We start from the raw sequence: 24,344 nt of genomic DNA, 5'->3' as shown, positions 1-24,344 counted from the left end.
CAAGGAGCACGTGTTTCACGGTGAGAGGCTCGTCACAGGGAACGCATCGAGGGGCCTCCTCCCCCTTCAACAAGTAAGAATGAGTAAAAAAAGTGTGCCCCGTACGCAGTCTGCACAGCACAGATTCCTCCTTTCTGTTCTTCACCCCCGAAGGGAGGGTCTCTTTTAGGTCTGGACGGATCTGGAAGAGCTTGTTGTCCATCTGGGTGTTCCACTTCTCTTGCCAAAGATCCTTAACGTAAGTATTGACCTTCCGCTTCATGTCTGTATAGGGTACCAAGGATCTGGACAATTCTTTCTTTACAGCGTTCCTGGCCAGCAGGTCCGCCCTTTCGTTACCACGAATGCCAACATGTACGGGAACCCAGGCCAACACAACCTCGTATCCTTTCTTCGTTGCGAGAGTAAAAGTTTCATAAAATTCCAGCAGTTTGGGATGAGTGATATTCCTGCAGGCGATCGCCTCCAGGGCTGATAAGGAATCGGAAAAGATCATGAATCTCTTCTGTTTGGAAGAGAGAACCATTTTTAACCCCAGGACCAGTGCGGTCAGTTCCGCGGTGTATACCGAGCTGTCAGACAGGATGTGTTCCGTTGAGGGCCGGTCAGGAAAGGCGGGACAGAACGCAGATGCGGCGACTCCGTCCTCTGACTTGGAACCGTCAGTGAAGATGCCTTGAAAGGTGGGGAATTTGTGGCACAGTTCCGAAAAGTAGGTTCTGTAGGCCAGAGAACTGGTGGTGTCCTTACGGTACGAGGCCAGATCGAATCGGACCTCAGGTGTTGTAAAGGTCCACGGGGGGCTGTCAGGGAACTTAGAGAAATCTGAGATGCCACCGACATCCAGATCGGCATTTTCCAAGTGCGGCTGAATGCGGAGTCCGAGAGGAGGTATGCAGTTTGGGTTGTCTGTAAATTTCTTATCGAAAGGGTTGTTGAATACAGCATTGTAAGCAGGGTTTGTAGGTTCCGAAAACAATTTCAAATAATAGTTCAGGGTCAGCTTCAGTCTGCGGTTGGAAAGAGGCGGTTCCCCCGCCTCTGCGTACAGGCTGTGCACAGGGGTGGTGCGGAAAGCACCTAAGCTGAGACGGAGCCCTTGGTGGTGTACAGGGTCCAACAGTTTCAGGTAGGACGGTCTGGCCGAGCCGTATACAACACTTCCATAATCCAGTTTGGACCGGACCAGGGCTCTGTAGAGGTGCAAGAGAGTCCTCTTATCAGCACCCCAGTTCGTGTGTGCCACAACTCGGATGATGTTCAGGGCTTTTAGGCAAGATATTTTCAGCTGTTTAATGTGGCTGAGAAAATTCAGCTTCTGATCGAAGACGACCCCTAGAAATCTGGCTTCCTTGACCGCCGGGATGGTGGATGTTCCCAGACGGATTTCAGGGTCCTGACAGAATTGGCGAAAATTATGAAAGTGGATGCATTCAGTTTTGGAGGACGAAAATGTGAAGCCATTCTCCTCTGCCCAACACTGGATTTTGTTGACGCAGAGCTGAAGCCGTCGCTGGATGCTGGCGTACGTGCTGCCGGTTGCATATAAAGCAAAATCATCCACGAACAGCGAGCTGTCCGATCCTTTCTGAACGGATTGAACGATGTCATTAATTTTGATGCTGAACAGAGCCGGCGACAGGATGCTCCCCTGCGGGACACCCAGCTCCTGCTCGTGAATGTCGGACAGGGTGGTGCCGACTCTCACCTGGAATTGTCTGTCTTGTAAAAAATTGTGGATAAACTGAGGCAGGTGTCCTCGGAAGCCGAGCTTGTGCAAGTTGGAAAGAATACCAAATTTCCACGTGGTATCGTAAGCTTTCTCCAGGTAAAAAAATATGGCCACCACATGTTGTTTGTTGACGAAAGCATTTCTTATCGTGGTTTCCAGACGAACCAGATGGTCAACGGTAGAGCGATGCTTGCGGAAACCGCACTGTTCCTTCGCCAGAAGGCCGTCGGTCTCTAGTTTCCACATCAGTCTACCGTTGACCATCTTCTCCATCAGTTTGCAGACGCAGCTGGTCAGTGCAATTGGGCGGTAGTTGGAGGGGTTCGAGGGGTCTTTTCCCGGTTTCGGCAGCGGGATTATGAGGGCTTTCCGCCAGGAGGGTGGAAAGAAGCCTGTGACCCAGATGTGGTTATAAACTTTAAGCAGGGTGTCCAGACAGGTTTGGGGAAGGTGCTTTAGGAGTTTATAATGGACTTCGTCCATTCCTGGACAGGAATCCGTACAGGTCTGAAGGGCAGATTTAAGTTCGTTCATTGTGAAAGGAAGGTTGTAATTCTCTGTGTTGTCGGAAAAGAAGTTACATGGTGTTTTTTCTGACAGGTTTTTGGTTTTAAGAAAGCGAGCAGATTTGTTAGATCTCGAGTTCTGTTCTATTGTGGAGGCAAGCAAATTGGCAACTGCTTTCTTCTCTGTGACCAGAGCGTCTGAAAGTTTAAGATGGTGGAAGGTCGGGCATGCGTTTTTGCCCTTAATTCTTTTTAAAACCCTCCACACTTTCTTCTTGGGTGTGTTGGAGGTTAAGGAAGAGCAGAAATCTCTCCAAGACTTCCTCTGGCTCTTTTTAAAAACATACCTGGCTTTCGCCCTCAGCTGTTGATGGGTTCGAACGCTATCGGACTCCGGTCTCCGAAAGACGCGTCGCTGCGCTCTCTTCCGAGACTTGCGGGCCTCCCGACATTCCGCGTTGAACCAGGGCGTTCTAGGGACCTGAGGCTTGGAGGTAGACGATGGGACTGCTGCTTTGGCGCAATCTAAAACGATCCGAGTCAGAGCGTCAGCAGGGTCCTTGCTTTTCAATACTGTTTCTTCCTGCAGCTCCGCTCTTATCTTGGTGGTAAAAAAACTCCAGTCTGCTTTGTCGTAGTACAGGCGGTCAGGCAGAGAGTCACCTTCTCCATCTGTGGGGCGGAGGACGACAGGAAAGTGGTCACTCCCGTGCAGATCGTCGTGCACTTTCCACTCGTAGTCCAGGACCAACGATGGATCGCAGACCGACAGATCTAAACACGAGAGCTTTCCAGAGGACAGATGCAGGTAAGTGGGAGACTTGTCGTTAAGACAGCACAAGTCCATGTCAGAGAGAAGGTTTTCTAAGAGAAGACCTCGGGCTGATGTCATCTCACTTCCCCAGAGCGGGGAGTGTCCGTTGAAGTCGCCCAACAGTAAAAACGGACGTGGGAGCTGGTCGACCAGGTTCATGAGGTCCTGCCTCAGAACACGGACGGAAGGGGGAAGGTAGAGAGAGCAGACAGTGATGGTTTTCTCGAGCGTGACTCTGACTGCCACCGCCTGTAAAGGGGTGCTTAAAAGAACTGTACTGTATAAAAGGGACTTTCGAATAAAAAGAGCGACACCTCCCGTCAATCCCTCTTGCTTCGGTTGAGCGGGTTTAAAAACGGAGTTAAAACCAGAGAGAGATAAAACCTTGCCATCTCTTTGCAGAGTCTCCTGCAGTGCCAGCACTGAAGGTTTCAAAGCACGACAAAGCAGCTGGAGTTCCTGGAAGTTGGCATAGAATCCCCGGATATTCCAGTGGATCACTGCCATTAAAAAGGTTTTTAAAAAAAATAAAGCAGCAGCCTATTCCATCGCTACCCCCTGCTCCTCCACTTACGGTGGCTCAAGGTCCGCCAGGATGGAGTATTTGTTTTTTGACATAAATTTTTCGGATTCCGACCGGGTCGGAATATCAACCACCTCGGCCCCTCCCGACCCCGCCGTGGCCGCAACCCTCCCCTCCTTGAGTTTTGGAGGTAAGGGGGGCTTCCGGCCACTTCCGCCAGCCCGAGGGCCAGGCAGACGAGAGGCGGGGCGAGGGGGGCCGGGGGGTGGGGTGGGGCGGGAGGCGGACAACGTGCCTCCGCCCGAGGCTTTTCTCTCCCGCCCAGCAGCCCCTGAGGACTGCCGCGCAGGATGGGGAGGGGTGGACACAGCGCCTCCACCCAAGGCCAACGGTTCCGACGAGGCGGTTAAGTCGTCCGTCTGCGTTCCTGTGGACGTCGTCTGGATCGCGACGTCCACCGTCCTGGATCTGACGACAGAGGCATACGACGCCTTAGGCGACGCGGCCTCCACCTGTTTCCTTGCCTCAAAGAAGGAAATTTTCTGTTCTGTCTTGACTTTCTGGATTTGTTTTTCTTTCTTCCAGGCGGGGCAGTCCTTCGATGAGGACGGGTGGCCACCTCCGCAGTTCGCACACAGGGCTGCACTGACGCAATCGCCCTGGTGCGCCGCCTTCGAACAGGTGCCACACGCCTCTTCCTCCTTACATCTGTCTCTCACGTGTCCGAATTTCTGACACTTAAAGCATCTCAGAGGGGACGGTACGTACAGGCTGACATTAACTAGCAGGATTCTGTCTGTACTAAAAACGCTCCGCTCCTCAGCCTCTTGATGGATCTGAGCGATCCTGCCAGACACTGAAAGCCCTTCTGGACAGCGAAGGGGCTGAGAGCCGACAAGGGCTTGTCGTCATCAGCGCCCTCCATCACTAGCCACGATGGCCAAAAACCAGAGGTCTCAACGACCTCCGACTCAGAGTCTGAGTCGTCCGTTCCCTGTCGTCGTCTTTTTCCGAGTTTGGGGGGGTGTATTTGTTTAGGATTCATGTTGAAAGAAAAATGTGAATTCATCCCTCCCTTACCCACCCACCATGGGGTCCAACTTAGGGGCCAGGGTCAAGGGAACACCAGCTTGACCCCTTCCAGGTTTCGGGAGGGATATACAACCAGCAGCCCAGCTCCAACGTGCTCCCCCCCGATCATGCCCAGCTCCCGGGGACAGAGAGCCGAGCACTACGGGGGTTACCTTTGTCAGCCACTAAACTGCCAGTCTTGACCCAGCCCCACGAAGGGGTAGCCGATTGACACACACGGGCCAATGTGTGCCGCCTGTCTTAGGAGAGGTCCGAGCCAAAGGGATGTGTTGAGAGCAGCGTGCTCTCTCAATCCCCAGGATCTCATTCCCCTCCATCACAGGTCGCGCCGCACGGCAAACACGGCGGGCCTAAAGAAGGCCGCAGAGAAAAAAGAATGTGGAAAAGAAGGCTTGATGGGGAGCTGAGGACAGAAAAGAGGCGGTAAAAAGAAGAACAAAGAATAGCGAAAGGGACAGTGGGTCACGTTTAGTTTGGGCCTCACTCACGACCTGTTCGGCATGGGAAGCCCTATCAGGGGCATCAGTACAAAACCACCACTTATTCAGCCGTAACAGCTACGATGGCTATGTAGGCTGTCAATTAAGACCTGGGACCAGAGCACCAAACCCCAAGAAGCACTGATGCCCCCGCCGACATAGCTCGCTCGATCACTGGCCACTAAGCCTCCCGACCACGACAAGGTAGTGACCCTCCCGGGAGTGGGTCAGGAGAACACCAGCCTGACCCCCTCCAGGTTTTGGGAGGTGGTGTCTTGATGCTGACCATTGATGGCGATGACGTTGCCCATTTGAGTGTGCCCCGAGTCCAGTAAGTGTGGTGAAGTAGCTTGACCGTTAATCTTAGTTGATGTTTCTGATGCCCTTAATGGCCTGTATTGTGTGAGGTCATCAGCTTGGTGGTGGGCTGAAGAACGACAGAAAACATCCACTACAGTCTCAGTTCCTCTGCTCTCCATACTGATCAGCACGATGGGGTGAGGGGGGAGACCGTTTTTCACAGGGCACAGGGGAAAATATATTAAAATGCTGAAAATACTGATAAAACTCATGAGTTTTGTTAGTTTAATAACTTTTTGTATATAAACAGAATTTAACGTCTGCAGGCGCCTGTGTTCAATGATGCTTGTTTCACTGACTGAGTGCATGTGCACTGCAAATAACAGATGTGTTTAAGCACGCTCACGTGAGAAGCTCAGCAACATTCGGTAAGGTCGTACTGCAAACGCGCCTACGAAAACTTGTGCAGCAGACACAGAACGAAATGAACATCTGTTGACTGTCTTGAGTGGTGTTGATATTTTGTTCCCTTCTTCAACAATAGTAATTAATAAAAACAGTAATTGTGGACAAACTACCAACCTTTTGACACAACGGAAAACACTTTTACATTCACACACCATCCATCAGCATCTGTGTCGAAGTTTTCCGAAATCTAGGCACTAGAATAGCTGTAATTTACACAACAAACAAGAGCACAATTCTCACACGTCCGCCCAGAAGTAAACAAATTTTGACAGCACACCCAGGGATCCTCCTGAATTTGGTGGTCTGCCCAGAGGGAAGAAGAGCTGGGATGATCCAATGGCTGGTCAGAAGAAGCGCCCTTATCACCCCTCAGACTGGATGTGGGCGTTTTGCCTTTCGCACAGGTCCAGCCATGCTTGAGACGGTGGGTGCCAACCCTCACTGAGCACTTCCTGGGAAGAAATAGGGACCCATGTGTGCTGTGAGGGCATGAACACCCATTTGTCTCACAAACAGCTGAGGGGGACGGGGGGTTCGGGTTGGGGGAGAACCTGGGTGGGGTGACCTGGAGGTGGTTGGTCCCAAAAGGGTGGCACTAGTGCATGAAGATCGCATAGTTGGGACATGCAAGGTCCCAACAGAGAGGCCCTAGTGACCAAGGAGGTTGGCCTGACCAACAAACAGTTGATCCCACTCATTGGGACAACATGCGCCACCCTGTAGGAGGTGCTGGGCTGGTTGCAGGGGGGGACCAGGGGGGGTGGGGGTGTTGCACTCCAGTCTTTCTGGCAGTCCAACATGCACCAAAAGTGCACCCCAATACAGGTATATTAAGGGAATCCACCCATGGGCGCCAGCCATCCTGTGACCCCATCCCCAAGGATCACTGGCACTTGGACCCCCTGGAAGGGACAAACGTGGCCAAGTTGGATGGAGGTCAGGTCCGACCCACCAGTTGTCGGACTCACCAGTAGACCGACAGGCAGACAGTCCGGAGCTGCCTGACATGCACAGCTGTGCCCCAGCAGGAAAGATCGGCTGGAGAGCCGGATCACCTGAAGTACAGGTTAGAGCCATATGCCCAGTATTCCCTCCCTGGAGATACTGGGGTAATTTGACCCGGGGTGGGCAGAGAGCTGCCACCCCTAGGCCAGGGCTTCACCCCCGTCTAAAGAAGGCGGGGGTGGGAGCTCGGCATGAGATGGAGGAAGGGAGGTAGCAACACCTTCACAGAGAGCATGTAGCCATTAATGGCTTTTGATTGGCTAGAGCAGGACAGACTTGGCTGGGCGTCTTTTCACTGAAATGCCATGAAATCTGGCCAGACAGAGCAAACTGACAGGCCCAGTTTGCATCAGTCTGAAATGGTACAATATATGACACCAAACATCTGATTATTGTTTTAAGTTGCAAGTTTGAAAGCTGCAAGTACAATATAAAAAAAAATCATGTATGTGTGTGCACACATGCATGTGTGTATATTTATTCTGTCATGTTCCTTTCCTTTACAATAAATTGTCTTGTGAAGCACATTAGGCTCTAAATCAAAACAGAAGAGTGTGCTATAGAAATGTTTTTCATCACTGTTATTATAACAACAAAAGGAGATAATGTATAAAAATATTTGAAACGTTAGACACTTATGAAATGAGTATTGTTTTACAATTTACTTTTTTTCTCTCCATTTTTTAGACTCAGCAGTCATCTTTTACTTCATCACCATACCAATTTTTATAATTTTTTTAGTCAACATACCAATTTTACCCCCCTCTTGGAGGATGTTTGTGGCTTCTGGTCACAGACCAGTATGTATGTCCAAATGTTACCAATGAAAAGACACTGATGCATGTTGTGTACTATTTGTTTTAATCTATACATAAGGTAAATGGGAGGATTTAATTTTAAGGTAGCTATTAACATCTGCCATTTTTCACCAATTTAATGCTAGGGCATAGGACAGATATTAAAATCTGCTTTTTTCTATTAATCTGTTTCATCTTATGTTCTAAGTTTGTAAGTTTATTTTTCTCTGTGTACAGAAAATGTTGAATTATTTTCAGGTTAATGATCAACTTCCAGTATATTTGGAAAGGCTCACAGCAAATATGAGGTTGCATAATTTTTATATGATCAGAATTAGGTGGGTTTTTTGCTGTTACTATGTAAACCAGAATTGTTAACTCTTTCACCGCCAAGTTTCTGTGTCAGTGTGAAAAACACTCCCCAATGCAAAATATTTTAGAAATGATGCTCGCAGTCACAGGCTTCGGTTCATGTCAAACAAAACAATGGACTTGTTCACTTCAAACTTGGCTGGAGGGCAAAGGTTATTCATTGTTCTATTGGCAGGAAACTGGCTGCAGCTGTCAAGCTTTGTTACAATGTGAAAATTGGTCTTGTCAACATGACCCCTCGATGTTGACTAAAGTCGCCTATGGCGGTGCACTGTTCAGTCACCTCAAGTCGCAAATGGCGGTGAAAGAGTTAAAGTGTTTGTGTGAACAAAGTTTCCATGGGGAGTGTTTTTCACACTGACACAGAAACGTGGCGGTGAAAGAGTTAACAATTCTGGTTTACATAGTAACAGCAAAAAAAACACACCTAAAAACGCCTAAAAGGATATTTTCTATCTAAAATTACGTTTAAATAACATACTTACCGTGACCCAACTAGTGCAGACTCCGGCAGGGGTCTGACATTCCTGTCCTGTGCAAACTACTATCCGCCTATGCGGAGAAAATGAGAGAACTACGGCCGATAATAACCTCCTGGAAGTAGGTAACGTCCCCTTTGTCCCCCTGGTTATCGCCCACTTTTGACGGCAATATGCCATCAGCAGCGCAGCGAGCAGGGAGAACAGGAAGCGGGGAGGCCGGGAGGGTCTTAAATTTGGGTCACGGTAAGTATGTTATTTAAACGTAATTTTAGATAGAAATTTCCTTTTAATCACACATACTTAACCGTGACCCAACTAGTGCAGAATAGCGCGACAAGGTGGCGGGCTAGCCTGTTCTACTGTCTATGTGCTGCGATAGCCTGCTGTGCAACTACCACAGAAGCGATGCCTCTTGAGCCATCATCCCGCAGGCGTGCGACGTCTCTCAGGTAGAAGTTGATGAAGAAGGCAGGATTTTTCCAGTAGGCGGCATCTAAGATGTCTTGTAGCCGTATTGAGTGCGCCAGGGCAAGAGAGGAGGACCACGCTCTGACTTCATGCGCTCTGGCTGAGGAGGCATCGAGTCTCAAACCTACGTCTGCATATGCACCTTTGATCGCATTGACTATCCATCGAGACAGCGACGTTTTGCTAATGTCACGTGGATGGTCTAGGTTCCAGCTAATGAAGAGGCGTCGCTTGGACGCTCGGAAAGGACGCGACCGTTTGAGGTATATGCGCAGGGCCCTGACCGGGCAGAGGAATCTATCCTCGTCATCATGGGCTAGAATGGAAGAGAGCGGTTTGATGAAAAGAATGGGAGAGGGTGTATTGGGAGTCTGATTTTTGGCAAGAAATTCAGGGAGGAACCTAAGTGAGATAGATCCGTCCGGCTCAAAGGCTATATCCTGTGTGACGCCACTGAGGGCATGGACCTCACTACAACGTCTGCCTGAGGCGAGTGAGATGAGAAAGAGTGTCTTCATTGAGAGTAGCTTGAAGGGAGCTATAGCAAGGGGTTCGAAGGGTGCCTTGCGGAGGTATTGTAGTACCAGAAACAGGTCCCAAGAAGGGGACCGAGGGGATGTACGTGTGTGGCTGAGGGAAGCCCCTCGGACTAATGCCCTAAGCAGGGGGTCATCTGAGAAAGAGGGTCCGCCTAGTTGCCGAAGAGTGGAGCTGATTGCAGCGCGATGGACGCGTACTGCAGAGGCGGAGAGGCCTTTGGAGGAGGAGAGGAAAGCGAGAAAGTTGGCGAGGTCCATGTTGGATGGGTGTGTGGGATTGACTGAGTGGGTAGAGCACCAGGAGAGCCAGCGATTCCAGTGTGCAGAGTAAACGCCTTGAGTACCTTTGCGATGTGACCTGCACACGAGGTCGGCTGTGTCATCAGAGGCGCCTAGTGCTGACAGAGATTCCCGCACAGTAGCCAGGCGTGTAGGTTGAGAACCTCTGGATTTCCATGGGGAATGCCTGAGCGGGGCTGAACTAGGGAGTGTCTGCCGATGTGAAGGCGGAGTGGGGGGACGTGAGTGAGGTGGAGAAGGTCGGGGAACCACGGCTGTGCTGGCCAGTGGGGTGCGATGAGAATCAGGACGGCACTCTCCAGCCTTGCCTTTCTGAGGACTTTTCCCATGATTGGCAGTGGGGGGAAGGCGTACCCCGAAAGGTTGGACCAGCTGATCGACAGGGCGTCCATGGCCCAGGCCTGCGGGTCTGGGACTGGGGAGACGTATGTGGGGATGCGGAAGTTGAACCTTGTGGCGAAGAGGTCCACATGTGGTTTGTGCCAATGGTCCCAGATCGGCTGAAGTGTTGAGTGTGACAGGGTCCACTCCGTCTGAAGCACTGTGTGGGATCTGCTGAGGTAATCTGCTAGAATGTTGAGCTTGCCTGGGACATGTCGTGCTGTCAGGTGGATGTTGTACTCCTGACACCAGAGGAGGACTGTCTCCGCATGCAGGGACAGCTGGTGAGAGTGAGCTCCCCCCTGTTTGTTCAGATAACATGCTACCGTCGTGTTGTCTGTGCATAGCAAGATCGACCTGCGCGAAACGTGGGGGAGGAAGTGCTGGAGGGCAAGGGAGACCGCCTCCAGTTCCAGTTTGTTGATGTGCAATGATTGCTGCTGTGGGGACCAAGTCCCCGACGCTGTGTGGTTCTCCATGTGGGCACCCCAGCCCATGTTGGAGGCATCTGTGTATAGTTCTGCATCTGGAGTTGGGTTCGAGATGGGAACCCCGGCGTTGAGCCATTGCATGTCCATCCAGCGCTGGGTCGACTGTGAGAACCATGTGCCTAGAGGAATCTGGGTGTCCCATGTCTGAGAAGACTGGGACCACCTGTTCTGGAAGTGGCGCTGAAATGGGCGTTTGTGTAGTCTGCCCAAGGGGACCAGTGCAGCAAGAGACTCCATGAAGCCCAGTAGAGAGGCGAGCTCCCTGGCTGACGCCGAGGCTGCCTGTGATAGATGAGAAAGGAGGCTGTGTAGCCTGTGGAGGCGAGGCATGGCCGGACGTATGGTCATTGATACCGAATCGATCGCCATACCCAGGAATTCGAACTGTTGAGAGGGCTCCAGTTCCGATTTGTCTGTGTTCATCAGAAAGCCCAGTGCTTGGCACTGGGTCCTGACGAGGTTGAGGTGATGCTGGCAGAGGGCCTTGCTCTCTGCAAGGATCAACCAGTCGTCTAGGTAGACCCTCAGGCGTATGCCCTTGCTCCTGAGGGCCAAACATAGTTCCCTGACCACCCTGGTGAAGACCCACGGGGCTGGAGCCAGGCCGAATGGAAGGGCTCTGAACTGGAAGGACTTGCCTTCCCATGAGAAGCGGAGCCACTTGCGGTCCCTGGGGTGAACGAGGATATGGAAGTAAGCGTCTGTGAGGTCTATGGAGACTGCCCAGTCGCCTTGTCTGATGGAGTCCCTGATTGACGCAGGTGATTCCATGCGGAATGATTTGTGCTGGAGATATCTGTTTAGGGGCGAAAGGTCTAGGACTGGCCGCCATCCGCCGGATGTTTTGGGAACGACGAAAATGCGGCCGAAGAAGCCCGGAGAGAGAGGAGGAGCTTCTTCTATGGCCTCTTTGTGGAGAAGAGAGAGTATTTCGTCCCGCAGGGCTGAGCAGGCTGTGTCGCCCTGTGGGGGGGGGAAGGGAGGAGAGAGAGTGAGAGGTGCCTTGGAGGAGAGCCAAGGCAGGCGGAACCCCGACCCTATCACCCGGAGGACCCACTCGCATGCTGGGAGAGACAGCCACGCTGGCATGTGCCTGGACAGGCTTCCTGCTGGCTGTTGGTGCGCGAGTGGCAGGTGAAGGGCGGGGGCAAGTCACTGGGGGTGGGCCGGTGTGGAGTTGGTTGCTGGCCTGCGTGGAGGGCGGAGTGAGTGTGGCTGGCGCCTGTACGGTCCGGGCTGACCCCTGGGTTGTGGCCTGGGTTGTGCTCTGGCGTTTGAGGTTGTGGATTGGCGCGGGCGCGGTCCGAAGGAGGTAATGTTGCTACGCCTGAAGGTGTAGGGCTGATGCCGTTGAGCATGCCGCGGGTGTGCCTGAGTGCGGAGAGGGCCTGCGCCGAGGGCAAGGTCCCTACCCAAGTCTGCGCGGCGTTTGATGGCCGCAGTGGGGAAGCCCTGACCAAAAAGGGAACTGTCGGCGGGAGGAAGCGCTCTGAGGGAAGCATGTTCTGGCAGAGAACGCACGTATGGAGAGTGGTCGAGCACAGCGTCCCTCCTGGCCAAAATCACATTCATGTAGGCCTGCGCTTGGATATTGGCAGAGCGCATAAGGAGCTGGGCGATCTGCTGTACGAAGGGAGAGAAGACCGAGATGTCAAGGCCGGCTGGTGGATCAGCTGGCGTTTCCATCAGCGCTGTGGCAAGGCCCGCCAGGAAGTTGTCTATGGCTGCAGTTGATTCAAGGGACAACCTTGCAGCTTCTTCCAGGTCCATCAAGAATCTGTCTGTCACTGTGACTGAGCGATTGCCCTGCGAGTTGTTTGGGAGTAGTAGTAGGTCCTCCTGAGAAAGAGGCAGGGGCCTTTGCGGGATAGGACCCGGAGCTAACAGTGGGGGTTTTGAAGTGGGTCTGGGCTGGGTTTTTAAGAATTTGCCTCGACCCATTGCTGCAGGGAAATTGGGTACAGAATCAGAGGGGACCTCGCTGATGGGTTGGCCCCTGATGCGTGCCAGCGTACTATGCAGGGCATCAAGTACCATGGGCGACTGTGTGAGGGCATAGTAAGGGCCATTGGAGGATCTGTGGATGCCCATGATTTCCATAGCACCGCAGGATTGAGGCGTGCCCGGTGCATGAATTGTCTCCACCCTGTCTGGAGTGTAGGAAGCTAGGTGTGCTAGTGCTTCCTGCAGGGAAACCAACTGGTTTTCTTCTGAAGGTGGTTCCTCTGTGTCTGTGTCACCATCAGAAAATGTCTCTTCAGTGGCATAGGGTGATGGATCAGGCTGTGTGCTGGGCACTTGGCCAGTGTGGCTGTCCTGGGTGCTCTGAGTGTGTCCTGCTGAAGTGGAGGGGAGCTGCTGGTGGTGGGTGGCAGGGGGTGGTGGTATTGCATTAGAAGAAGGAGCAGAAGCAGGAGAAGGTGTGGCACCAGGAAGGACAGTGGAGCATAATTGCTGCAGCAAGCTGATAATGAGCTGCTGATTGTTTGTTTCAGCAGCTTGCTGAGAGACCGTTTGTGGCTGGGAAACAGCAGCAGCTGGAGAAATGGCAGATGTGGACATCACTGCATGGCTTGGTGGAACCGTGCACGTGCCTGCACTGGAGGCAAGGGGCAGTGACGGTGCAAGGGAAGTAACTGCGGCGGTCACCGATAAGGGGACCGAAGCAGGAGTTGCCTCCCTTGGATTGGAAAATCGTGACAAGGGGAGGGGTGCACGCGTATGGGCAAGCGTGTCCCCTAGTGCTCCACCTTCCTCCCTGCACAATGGGAGGGCATCCCTACACGCCACGGTCACCAAAGGATCCGAGACGGTCGAGGCATGCCGCGTGGGGGGCTCGTGATCCGACGTCACGGCCGCCACCACGGACGCATCGCACGTAGGGCCCAGACTAGTGTGCGGATCCAGAGCAAGTGACTTGCGTTGTTTCCCCAAAGGGTTTGTGCTAAAATCCCTTGTTGAGACTGAGGGCATGGGGAAAGGGATAGAGGAGGTCGACTCGGGTACTGCCGACTGGCAGAGCCGAGAAATCGCGGATCGCGACGAGTCCGATCGCGAATCGAAAAAAGAATTGTGAATGGCACCACTGACCTGTGTATTGGTAAGCAAACCTGTAGAAGTCGGCGGAGGAGGCGTAGTGGGTAGTGGTGGTCTGGAGTCGACCGGAGGTAGCGGAGGAAGTGGGGGTGGCGTAGGGTTGGCGTTGCTGAGAGCGGCAGAGGTAGAGGGCCCAGACTGATCGCGAATCGACTGCGATTGTGCCTTAATTTTAGCCCGATCTCCCAATCGGGCTACATAATTGTGCGACCTGTTTGAAGACATAATTGGACACAAAACAGAAACGCCAAAGAATCGATAGACAGGTAGAAAATGCGAAAAACTTAGCCGTATGAAGTGCACAGGTACAGGTGTCGAGATGGCTGCCGGAAAAAGAGGGCGATAACCAGGGGGACAAAGGGGACGTTACCTACTTCCGGGAGGTTATTATCGGCCGTAGTTCTCTCATTTTCTCCGCATAGGCGGATAGTAGTTTGCACAGGACAGGAATGTCAGACCCCTGCCGGAGTCTGCACTAGTTGGGTCACGGTTAAGTATGTGTGATTAAATGGATGTTTAGATATTCTTCACTGACCAGAGAGCCTTGTGCCTAGCATCCGTCGATCAAACACACGTACAGAACCATCAGCGCAAGCTGTGGCCAGGTGATAGGGTAAGACAGGGTCCACTGATATTGATGTCACTGCACTGCGGCAGTTGATCAGCACATCCTGAAAAAAAATTCAGAAAGGATACCTATCACATTTGATCATCATCTTTAACTACCCAAAAGACAGTGATTCAACAAAATTACAGAAGAATGAGGGCTCATTCGCATGTTTTCATAAATAATTTGCGAACTTCCAGTTGATAAAACACTGTCATTTGTCCTTAATTCATGAATAAAAAAAAAAATCATGGAAAATGCCAGAAGCCACCATGAATTTTGGCAAAACCACAGCATATTTATAATACAATCCTAGACATATCTTGTGTCCCCAAGGTTGTATTTCATTTTCTACTGTCTTCAGAATTAATGTGATCAAATCTGTTTACACAAGTGCAAAGTTTTGACATTGCTCTCTATTAAAAAGAAAAAAAGAAAAAAGTCTGCAGGCAATTAGAACCAGGAAATTAGCATAATATTTTCTAAAAGTACATTGAATACCATTCTTGTTTATTGCAAGTCCCGGTGCTGGCAGTCCATTGGGAACTATCAATGTCCAATCACCATGAAGCCATATACCAGGAGACCCTACACTGATTTTGTGCTATTGCTTCACAGCAAAAGTTGCAGTTTGATTTTTTGTTTCATACATCATGTCTGTGGAACTGCAGCTTTATATTAAGACTGAAAAGTCAAGCAGTTCCTTTAATTTTTTTTTTAATTTTTATTTATTTATTTTTTTTAACATGAAAGGAACAGCAAACTTATAATTAGTATAAATAGTAGAGCAATGTTGTGCTCTCATAAAGAGGTGAAGTTCTCTGATTGCAATGAAACGGGGTTTTTTAATCACCAAAACCTATAGGAATTGCATTTTCAACACTGGTTGGAAACCTTTAAAGGAAATTAATCAGCAGAGGCAAGCAGTTAAAAGGAATATGAAAGTCTGTAATGCATACTAACCTCTTTACATCTTTCTTTGTTGCAACTGGTCTTGATACGAAGGTCATACCACCGCACTGTGCCATCTTCCCCACATGTCAAAAAAGTCCGTGCTTCATTTGGTATAACAACCAGCTGAAAATCATGTCCAATTTTCAAGAGCCAGTGAAGGTTTGCACTGTACTGATCTCATGTACTGTGAGATGTAATCTGTCAAGTTTGAGTACAGCAGTGACTTTAAACCTAAAAAATCTTTGAAATTTGTATCCCTGGTTCTCAGAACAATGTATATCAAAAGTATAAATGAAATAAAAAATTTAAAAAAGAATAACAACAACGGAAAAGATGGAATCAAGTGTTTTTATAGTCATCAGAACTTTGCCACTTTTAACTGATTTTATTTGAAAATCTACAACAGATGTTCACATCCAAGACAAATCAACCATTGCGCTTTATATTTCAATGAAAACCAAACAGCATAAACAAAAATACGTGAAAGTTCCCACACACATGAAGAATGCTTCATATTGTGTCTACTACTTCTGAAGATGAGTACAACACACACACACAGACACACACACTTATTTCACACCACAACAATTACAGATGTAGCCAAATCAACCTTGCAAATTTGACCTACTGATCTAAACTCTGCAACAAGCCAGTCAAAATTTCAAATGAAAAACCCAGTCTAAATAAACACTCGAAATCATTTATAATACCAAACATATGTATCATTCACTGCCAGATTATGCTTACTGTGCCCACATACACTTACATCAGTTACAATCCTATTTGATTCTAATATTATCCTTTGCTGGCTATGTTTCAATCAGTGATAAAGATAACGTCAAAATATTTCTTGGTCATATATTCCTAAATTCTAACTGTAGATATGTGATCGCTTGTTGGCACATTAACCTCTTGACTGTGCTGTTGACGTATGTTTACAAAACTGAAATCAGAGAATGACATACAGAATTGTATGCCTAAATTACTTTGTAAATTCAACACTTGCAGAAGTGTGTGTGTGTGTGTGTGTGTGTGTGTGTGTGTGTGTGTGTCATTTTGTTTTGTATGCGAAAGAGAATGCAGGGAGCGTGGCATACCATGAACCAGTTTCAGTGTGTGTGTGTTGGGGGTTTGGGGGGTGGGGGGGTAGGTGTGTGTGTTTGTATTTCAGCTTCTGAAAACAATCAGAAATAAAATGGTATCATTTCATAACCTATTTATACGAAAAAAAACCCAAAACAAAACAAAAAAACAAAAACAAAACAAAACAAACAAAAAAAGAACAAAACAAACAAACAAAAAAAACCCTTAGTTTTTTATGCAATGTGTTTCAGGTATGCAGCATGGTTATGATCATGATGTTCGTCCTGGACCATCTGGAGTTGACAACTTGCCACAAACCTGCAGCTGAAGACCAGCAGCAGCAAGACCAAAGGGCAGTAAATAAGCCTCCAGCAATTCTGGATTACAACAAAAACATGGGTGCCATGGACCATCATGACCAACAACTGCAGCCCTACGATGCCACAAGGAAAACCCAGAAGTGGTACGAATATCTGTGTGTACATTTTCTACAAATTGCCATGCTGAATGCACACATCCTCAACAAAAAAGCAGGCAACAGCAGTACATTCCTGGACTTCCAGAAGGATGTAATTAGTGCCATGATTTTTGGTGACCAAGACCCAGACACTGCTAAAGATGACCACGCTGTTCGTCTGTGTGGACGACACTTCATTGATGTCATCCCACATACCCCACAGAAGACCCGGCTACAAAGGAGGTGCAGAGTCTGCTGGAAGAAAGGGCAAAGAAAGGATGTGAGGTTCTACTGCCCAGACTGCCCCAGCAAACCACACTGTCTTGATGACTGTTTCTGCAAGTACTACACACAGCGTTTTTACTGGTGATAGATGCTGGGTGAGCACACCCTTTTCATTCTTTGTGTGGACTGTGTTGGAGACTTATGGACCTGGACACTGTTGCACACCCTTTGACAGTGTGTGTGGTTGATCACAACAGTCACAAGAAAGACTGGTTGATAACCTGGTTGATGTTGTAGCACCAACATGATGGAATGACAGTCCCAATTTTTTTTTTAATTGCATTTTATGGAATTTTTCTGTCAGATTGACTCATTACTGGAACATGTGAGTATTAAAAACAAAATCTTGGTTCATTTTCCTTTCATTTAATACATACTTTTATGCATTTATCTTCAGTACTTTTTTTAAATATAAGCAAATTAAAATCATAGGCATGTTTTTCTTGTTTTTCTGAAAATGTTCTCAGCATAGGCTATAGCAAAATGTACTAGCAGTGAAGGGGTTAACCAGCTGAGTGCCTATAAGACATCAGCTCATGTCCTACAAAAAGTATTGCCATAGTGCCTATAAGAAGTCCACTGACGTCCTGCATATGTTCCGATTTTTCCTTCACTAGAGTTTGGTTCAATTCATATAAACAGAATCTGAACGGTTAGTTTAATGTGTCTGGATTATAAAAATACTATTTAAATGAACATACATCAGGTAGACACCTGTGGGAAGTGCTGCACATCCAGAATCGGCCTCTTCTCCCACTGACAGATAAGCCTGCCTGCCCACTCATCCGTTGGTCTGACGGGAGACTCCATCATCCCATCAGGTAGAAGACCCCTTTCCATTTGATAATGATTTGCTAACTGGACCACGTGGAATGCACGTGGAAAGGTGGTTGCATCATATCCATAAAAAGGTGTTGAAAACTGTGTCCAGTAAAGGAGGTGGTCACAGCAGATTTACACAATTCTGAAAACTGTGCTTGTGATTATGGACAGCTATAATGATGGAGAAGGATCTCTCTTGTCTGATGATTGGTTTGAACATGAAGGTGATTGACAACCACAGTGATAAAACTGACAGCCCATTTGATGGTAATTCAGTTCATCTATCCAATCAGACAGCCTTTTTGAACAAGTGGCTATGACTGACAGAATATGTGCAGCGAGCATTGGATGAAGGGGAGGAGAGGGAGAGGAGTGAATCCAGCCAGACGGTTTGGAAGTGGCTGTGACAGGGCGTGACAGTTGGACGTCAGTGAATTATCATTTCAATGCATACCGCCAGTAACGGACAAAGGCCTATGCTCCCCGATTTTCACAAAATGAAGGGTTGAACATACACTGGACGTGAAACATGTTCTTTTTGTTTTTAACGCTTTTTGTCACTGGATCAGATGGATGACTTGTTTGAAGAGGAAGCAAGCCGGATGTACAGCAGACACTTTAACCGGCCCACGTGCAACTTGGGAGGGAGTGAATGCCATAAAAAAAACACTTCACCCTCTTACTTGCGAAAGCTCTCAGCTGTCAGAAAGCCTGCCTGCTCAGTTTCTGAGAATGTGACTGACTTATCATATTGACTACACCCATGTTTGTCATTGTCAGGACAGTGATTCACTTACATGTCTATACGAGTTGAGATTTGTTTATATAAACTTATAGCCTGATTTTATTTATTCTACAGGTGTAAGCTGACAATAGGCATGCTATTTCTAACTGTATTTTGTTTGTTTTCATTTTGGATGCTATTCTGTGGAGGTGGAAATATACTTTTTTGTTGCACAAAAATTATCATCTTGACTTTAAATGGCCGAACAATTATCTACAATCAAATTAATTGGGGGAAAAAAAACAACACCCAGATTCAGAATCTACATTCATTTTCCTTGACAAAAATTTTGCTTTCTTTCTGCATCTCCAGTTTTTTGTACAAGAATTTTTATTCATTTATTCATTACCCCTGATTCCTCAAAATTCCCTGGCAAGGGGAGAGCAGTTGTTTTTTTTTTTTAATGCAAAATTCTCTGGCACTGAACTGGTTAAAAACCTTATCAATACTGAAAAATAGATCAGGTACTTAAATGATTTAAGACAGCATATTTCATTGTTGACACAAAACAAAATAATGCCATGAACCGGTTATTGATGCAAATCAGACAATCTGAAATCTGTATTTCTGACAAACACTACTTGAACCTTTAGCATTTGTCTGTGTTACTGAGAAACTATTCCCAATATTCGAAATTTTTCAAATATTTTTTTTAAAGAAAATATGACTCCTCAAGTACACACAGCACCATAGACTTACTATTCATTGCAGAGTGTTCACATATGGCCGAAGTGTTCAGAAATTATTGTGTTTTGCTCTGCACACTGAAATGTGTGTCCTACGTACATGTATCCTGCTGCTGTACTTTGTCACAAAATGAAGGTAAAATCACAGTGAAATCATGCAATTGGTGCACCATGCACAGTATACATTTGTGAGTCAGAAACAGTAAGTACAGTCCTACCTGACCGAGTCCCCCACCAAACCACCCTCATGGTAATCCGATTGAATATGTACACTTGTCACAAAATTAGACACCAAGTCCATTAAATCTGAGAGGAAAGCACTCAAATACACTAAATAAACAATGACTGCACCACACAGTGTACATTATTTATAAATATTCACACACCCTACTGTTTACATAAACACTGGATGTCTCATTCCCTTCCCTAACAGTCAGCTAGATGACTGTCACATGCAAGTGTCACAGCCCAGAGTCACAACTGGCACCAGTCACCCTACACCATTTCACTGCTTGGCCTATTTGTTGGTTTCATTGGCCGCAATTCGCAATTTGAAATAAAAATTCAGGCACAAATAAAAATAATAATAATTGAATGACTTTGTGTTCTGCAGAAAAGTATAAATGGGACCAGTTGGCAGCGCAAATTCCTTGACCTGTGTTTGTGCTGCTGCGCTTTGGCATGAGCGACTGCCAGTGGAATGTTATCTTCTGGATCGCTTTCCTCTTCACTATCTTCTCCTATTACGTCTTCATCTTCACCTATACTTATTTTATATTCAGATGCATTTTTTTCTCTTCTCTATGAAACTCCTTCAGTTGAAACACAATAGCCTCAACTTCTTCCTTCGTGTAATCCTCCTACATTTCATTTTCGATACTGGCCGACATTTTCAGCTCTGAGAAAACGTGTGAATGAAGGGCAAGATGACAGCTAAATTCTTATAAAGGAGGGCTGTGTAATGCCAAAGTAGCACCATTCTTTTATTGGTTAATCCTGACTTTTACAGGAATCTTCGGTCATGGTGTGTATGTGTGCAAGGCTGTGGTCAGTGTGTGATGGAAATTCCCCACCATGCTGACTCCCAGGTGGCAGGCTGCAGTGGGAATAAAGAAATATGTACACGAGTGCGCTTTTATGAGTATGACTATTTTTACCCCGCCACGTAGGCAGCCACACTCCATTTTTGGGGGTGTGCATGCTGGGTATATTCTTGTTTCCATAACCCACTGAACACTGACATGGATTACAGGATCTTTAACATGTGTATTTGATCTTCTACCCCCGAAAGCGGAGTATGGCTGCCTACATGGCGGGGTAAAAACGGTCATACACGTAAACACCCACTCGCGTATATACGAGTGAACATGGGAGTTGAAGCCCACGAACGCAGAAGAAGAAGAAGAAGAAGAAGATCTTCTGCTTGCATATACACACAAAGGGGGTTCAGGCACTAGCCGGTCTGCAGATAAGTGGAGTGATGGCCTGGAGGTAACATGTCCGCCTAGGAAGCGAGAGAATCTGAGTGCGCTGGTTCGAATCACGGCTCAGCCGACAATATTTTCTCCCCCTCCACTAGATCTTGAGTGGTGGTCTGGACGCTAGTCATTCGGATGAGAAGATAAAACCGAGGTCTCGTGTGCTAGCATGCACTTAGCGCACGTAAAAGAACCCACGACAACAAAAGGGTTGTTCCTGGCAAAATTATGTAGAAAAATCCACTTCGATAGGAAAAACAAATAAAACTGCATGCAGGCAAAAATACAAAAAAATGTATGGCACTGTAGTGTAGCGACGCACTCTCCCTAGGGAGAGCAGCCCGAATTTCACACAGAGAAATCTGCTGTGATAAAAAGAAATACAAATACAAATATAAAATACAAATGTTGACCTGGGAGATCAGAAAAATCTCCATCCTTTATCCACCAGGCGCCATTACCGAGATTCGAACCCAGGACTCTCAGATTGAAAGTCCAACGCTTTAACCACTTGGCTATTGCACCCGTCTAAATGAAATAAAATGTTCCCAATCCAGAAATATGGTTACAACCATGTAAATTGATATGAATGGAAATATTTTTTGTCTATGTTCAATCATTCATACATACATACATACATACATGCATATTTCTGTAGTCCCTATGTATTGACTGGAGCCATCAGGTAAACTTTAACAAGGTTTTGCTGATCTAACAAAACTTTGCTGATGACATCCGCCTTCTCTCCTAATGTAACAAGGCTGCCCAGACCAAGAGAAAAGATCTTGCATGTACTGCAGGTAAACTTAGGTTCAAGATCAGCACAATGGAGACCAAACAGCTGAGGATAATCCAAGCCACTGATGAGGTGAGGAGGTCAAAATACAGGGAGAAGACACAGATGCACAGAAGTTTATTTAAATACACTGGCAAAAAAATGACAAGTGTTGATGCAGTTGCAGGAATTAAGACAAGAATCTCCAAGGCCAGGCAGACTTTTGTGTCTTTCAGGAACATTTGGAAGTCTGGTACCATCAGCAACAAAACGCAGATCCAACTGGTAAGGAGCAATGCTCTCAACATGGTCATATCAGACCTGAAAGTCTTCAAGAGCATCAAGCATAAACTGGAAAGATTCCAGACAAATGGCTGGTACAATATGCTGAAAGTCTTTTGCGAAACACCACCCCAAACTTTGAAGTCAAGGAAAGAATCTCCATGCTGGACACTACCACTAAGATCAAGCAAAGGTGGCACTGGACATGACATGTCACCTTAGAATGCAACCAGTTGCACTTCCAAGTGTAGCCCTTCACTGTACTTCCTGGGCCCAGTTTTCTTGCACAACAGGCTGCCCACCAAGGTAGAGCTGACTGAAAGCTGCCATCAGGCACTTGTCATTCGTTCCATGTATCACTCAATCAGATATCAGTCATGCACACACCTCCACCCCCACACAGACACTTTACGTGTATGACTGATTTGTATATTAATCCCACCATGTGGGTAGCAATACTGTTTTCAAGGGTGTGCATGCTGGGTATGCTCTTATCTCTATAACCCATCAAACTCTGACATGGATGACAGGATGTTTAACATGTGTATTTGATCTGTGAAAAGGCGGCAATACAAGGGCATCCAGGAGTCATGACCTGGGTGCGGCCCGGCCCCCTTAGAGTTTAAGGAGTTAAGGGCCAAAACACTTGACTTGAGGGGGGCTTCTTCTCTGAAGACCTTGTACTGTCCAGCATTCCCTAGAGTTTCTTATCACTCGCTTCTGAGTGCATATACTCAAGAAGAAGGTTCAGGCACATGCAGGTCTGTACACATATTGACCTGGGATATCAGGAAAATCTGAACATGGGAAGACATAGCAGAGAACAACTGAAAAAGAACTGGAGGAGGATGACTATATCCTGGGGAAAGCTAGATGAAATAACACAAAACAGGTAACATTGGAGATCTCTGGTGGCAGCTTTATGTCCCACAGGGCACAAAAAAAAATTAACTATCTAACTTTTTACACAATACATATTTATATTGTTACTATTTTTCTGACATGGCAGCACTTCACAATAATAACTACTTACCTCATATGTAGTGCCTGTGTGACAGTCAAAGAGACACTTGCCATACATGTCTTCACGTTCCACTTGTGTATAATAAATGCTGCCAGCTCCTGAGCAGGAAACAATCTGTAAATGAAAATGCACACACACAGACACACGCACACCAACACACACAACTGAAGAGATAGACTGAAAGAGCTGAGTATTGTATTGGAAGAAAACCACTACCGGCGTATAAATAACACACATCACAGATAATATAATGATGAGACCAAGCTCAAAGTGTTTTACAAACACAGAATATTTTGCACAGCAGGCTGCCCAACAAGGTAGAGCCGACTGAAAGCTGCCATTGGGCGCTTATCATTCGTTTCATGTATCATTCAATCAGGTTTCAGTCACGCACACACACCCACCCCTACACTGACATTTTACGTGTATGACTGGTTTGTATATTAATCCATGTGGGTATCAATACTCTGTTTTCAAGGGTGTGCATGCTGGGTATGTTCTTATCTCTATAACCCATCAAATCATGATGGACCTTTTCCAAAGGAAAGAAGGGGACAGGGACAGGTTGATTAACGTAAAGTTCAGTCTATAAGCCGCGACTTTTTACCCCAGCTTCAACCTCTGCGGCTTATACAATGATGCGGCTTATTTGCAGATTTTAACGATCCCGGGAGTGTCACGTTCTCGTCTATTCTTAGCTGCCCTTCAACTCACCAAAATCATGATTTCTGTCCATGAATTTTTGGATGAGCTTCAGGATAGTATGCTAACTGTTCACGTTTTATAAATCAAATCCGCACACATTAAAGCCTTCAGATCAGCATTCAGTTCTACTCTGCTCAAGCGTACACCCTCATCATGCCTATGATGCAGCCTTCAAATTGAAGGTGATCGACCTAGCAGACGACAGTGCAAGCGACGAACCAGCAGCGACCTCTACCTTCATGTTCCTGAAGTGAAAGCGAGGCTGAAGTCAGTGACAAGATGGCGGAGGAAGCTGTGCTGGTTCTCTTCAACTCAGACACTAAAGACGAAGATTTTAGTGGATTCAGCGAGCAGGATGATGTTGAATAAATGTGACTATCCTTAAATTATGGATCTTATTTTCGTTGTGTTTATTTATTATTTTTTTGTGGCACTAGCAGTATTTTCACTTGCTTTTCTTTGTGTTGTTCCCGCTTGTGTTTATTTCATAACCAACAGGATCAACAGCTTTTCTGTAGTATCAGTATGTGTTCCGGTACCGGAAATAAGTGTGGCTT

The 24,344-nt window shown here is 47.3% G+C and overlaps 1 protein-coding gene across 4 annotated transcripts in view; it reads right to left on the bottom strand.

Moving 5' to 3' along the window:
• The window catches only part of LOC143298365 (DDB1- and CUL4-associated factor 6-like), a 210,690-nt gene that overhangs the window by 120,778 nt on the left and 65,568 nt on the right, over positions 1 to 24,344 (bottom strand). For all 4 annotated transcript variants that reach the window (XM_076611266.1, XM_076611263.1, XM_076611264.1 and 1 more), the window contains exons 5-7: positions 23,092 to 23,196; positions 15,416 to 15,529; positions 14,381 to 14,516 (exon numbers count right to left, since the gene is read on the bottom strand). In XM_076611266.1, coding sequence (XP_076467381.1) covers positions 14,381 to 14,516; positions 15,416 to 15,529; positions 23,092 to 23,196 — 355 coding nt within the window. The remainder of the gene's footprint in view (positions 1 to 14,380; positions 14,517 to 15,415; positions 15,530 to 23,091; positions 23,197 to 24,344) is intronic.

The sequence above is a fragment of the Babylonia areolata genome, chromosome 23, assembly GCF_041734735.1.
Source record: "Babylonia areolata isolate BAREFJ2019XMU chromosome 23, ASM4173473v1, whole genome shotgun sequence".
NCBI lineage: Eukaryota > Metazoa > Mollusca > Gastropoda > Neogastropoda > Buccinidae > Babylonia > Babylonia areolata.
The sequence above is the reverse complement of the archived record's forward strand: the minus strand, read 5'-3'. Positions and strand labels throughout refer to the sequence as shown.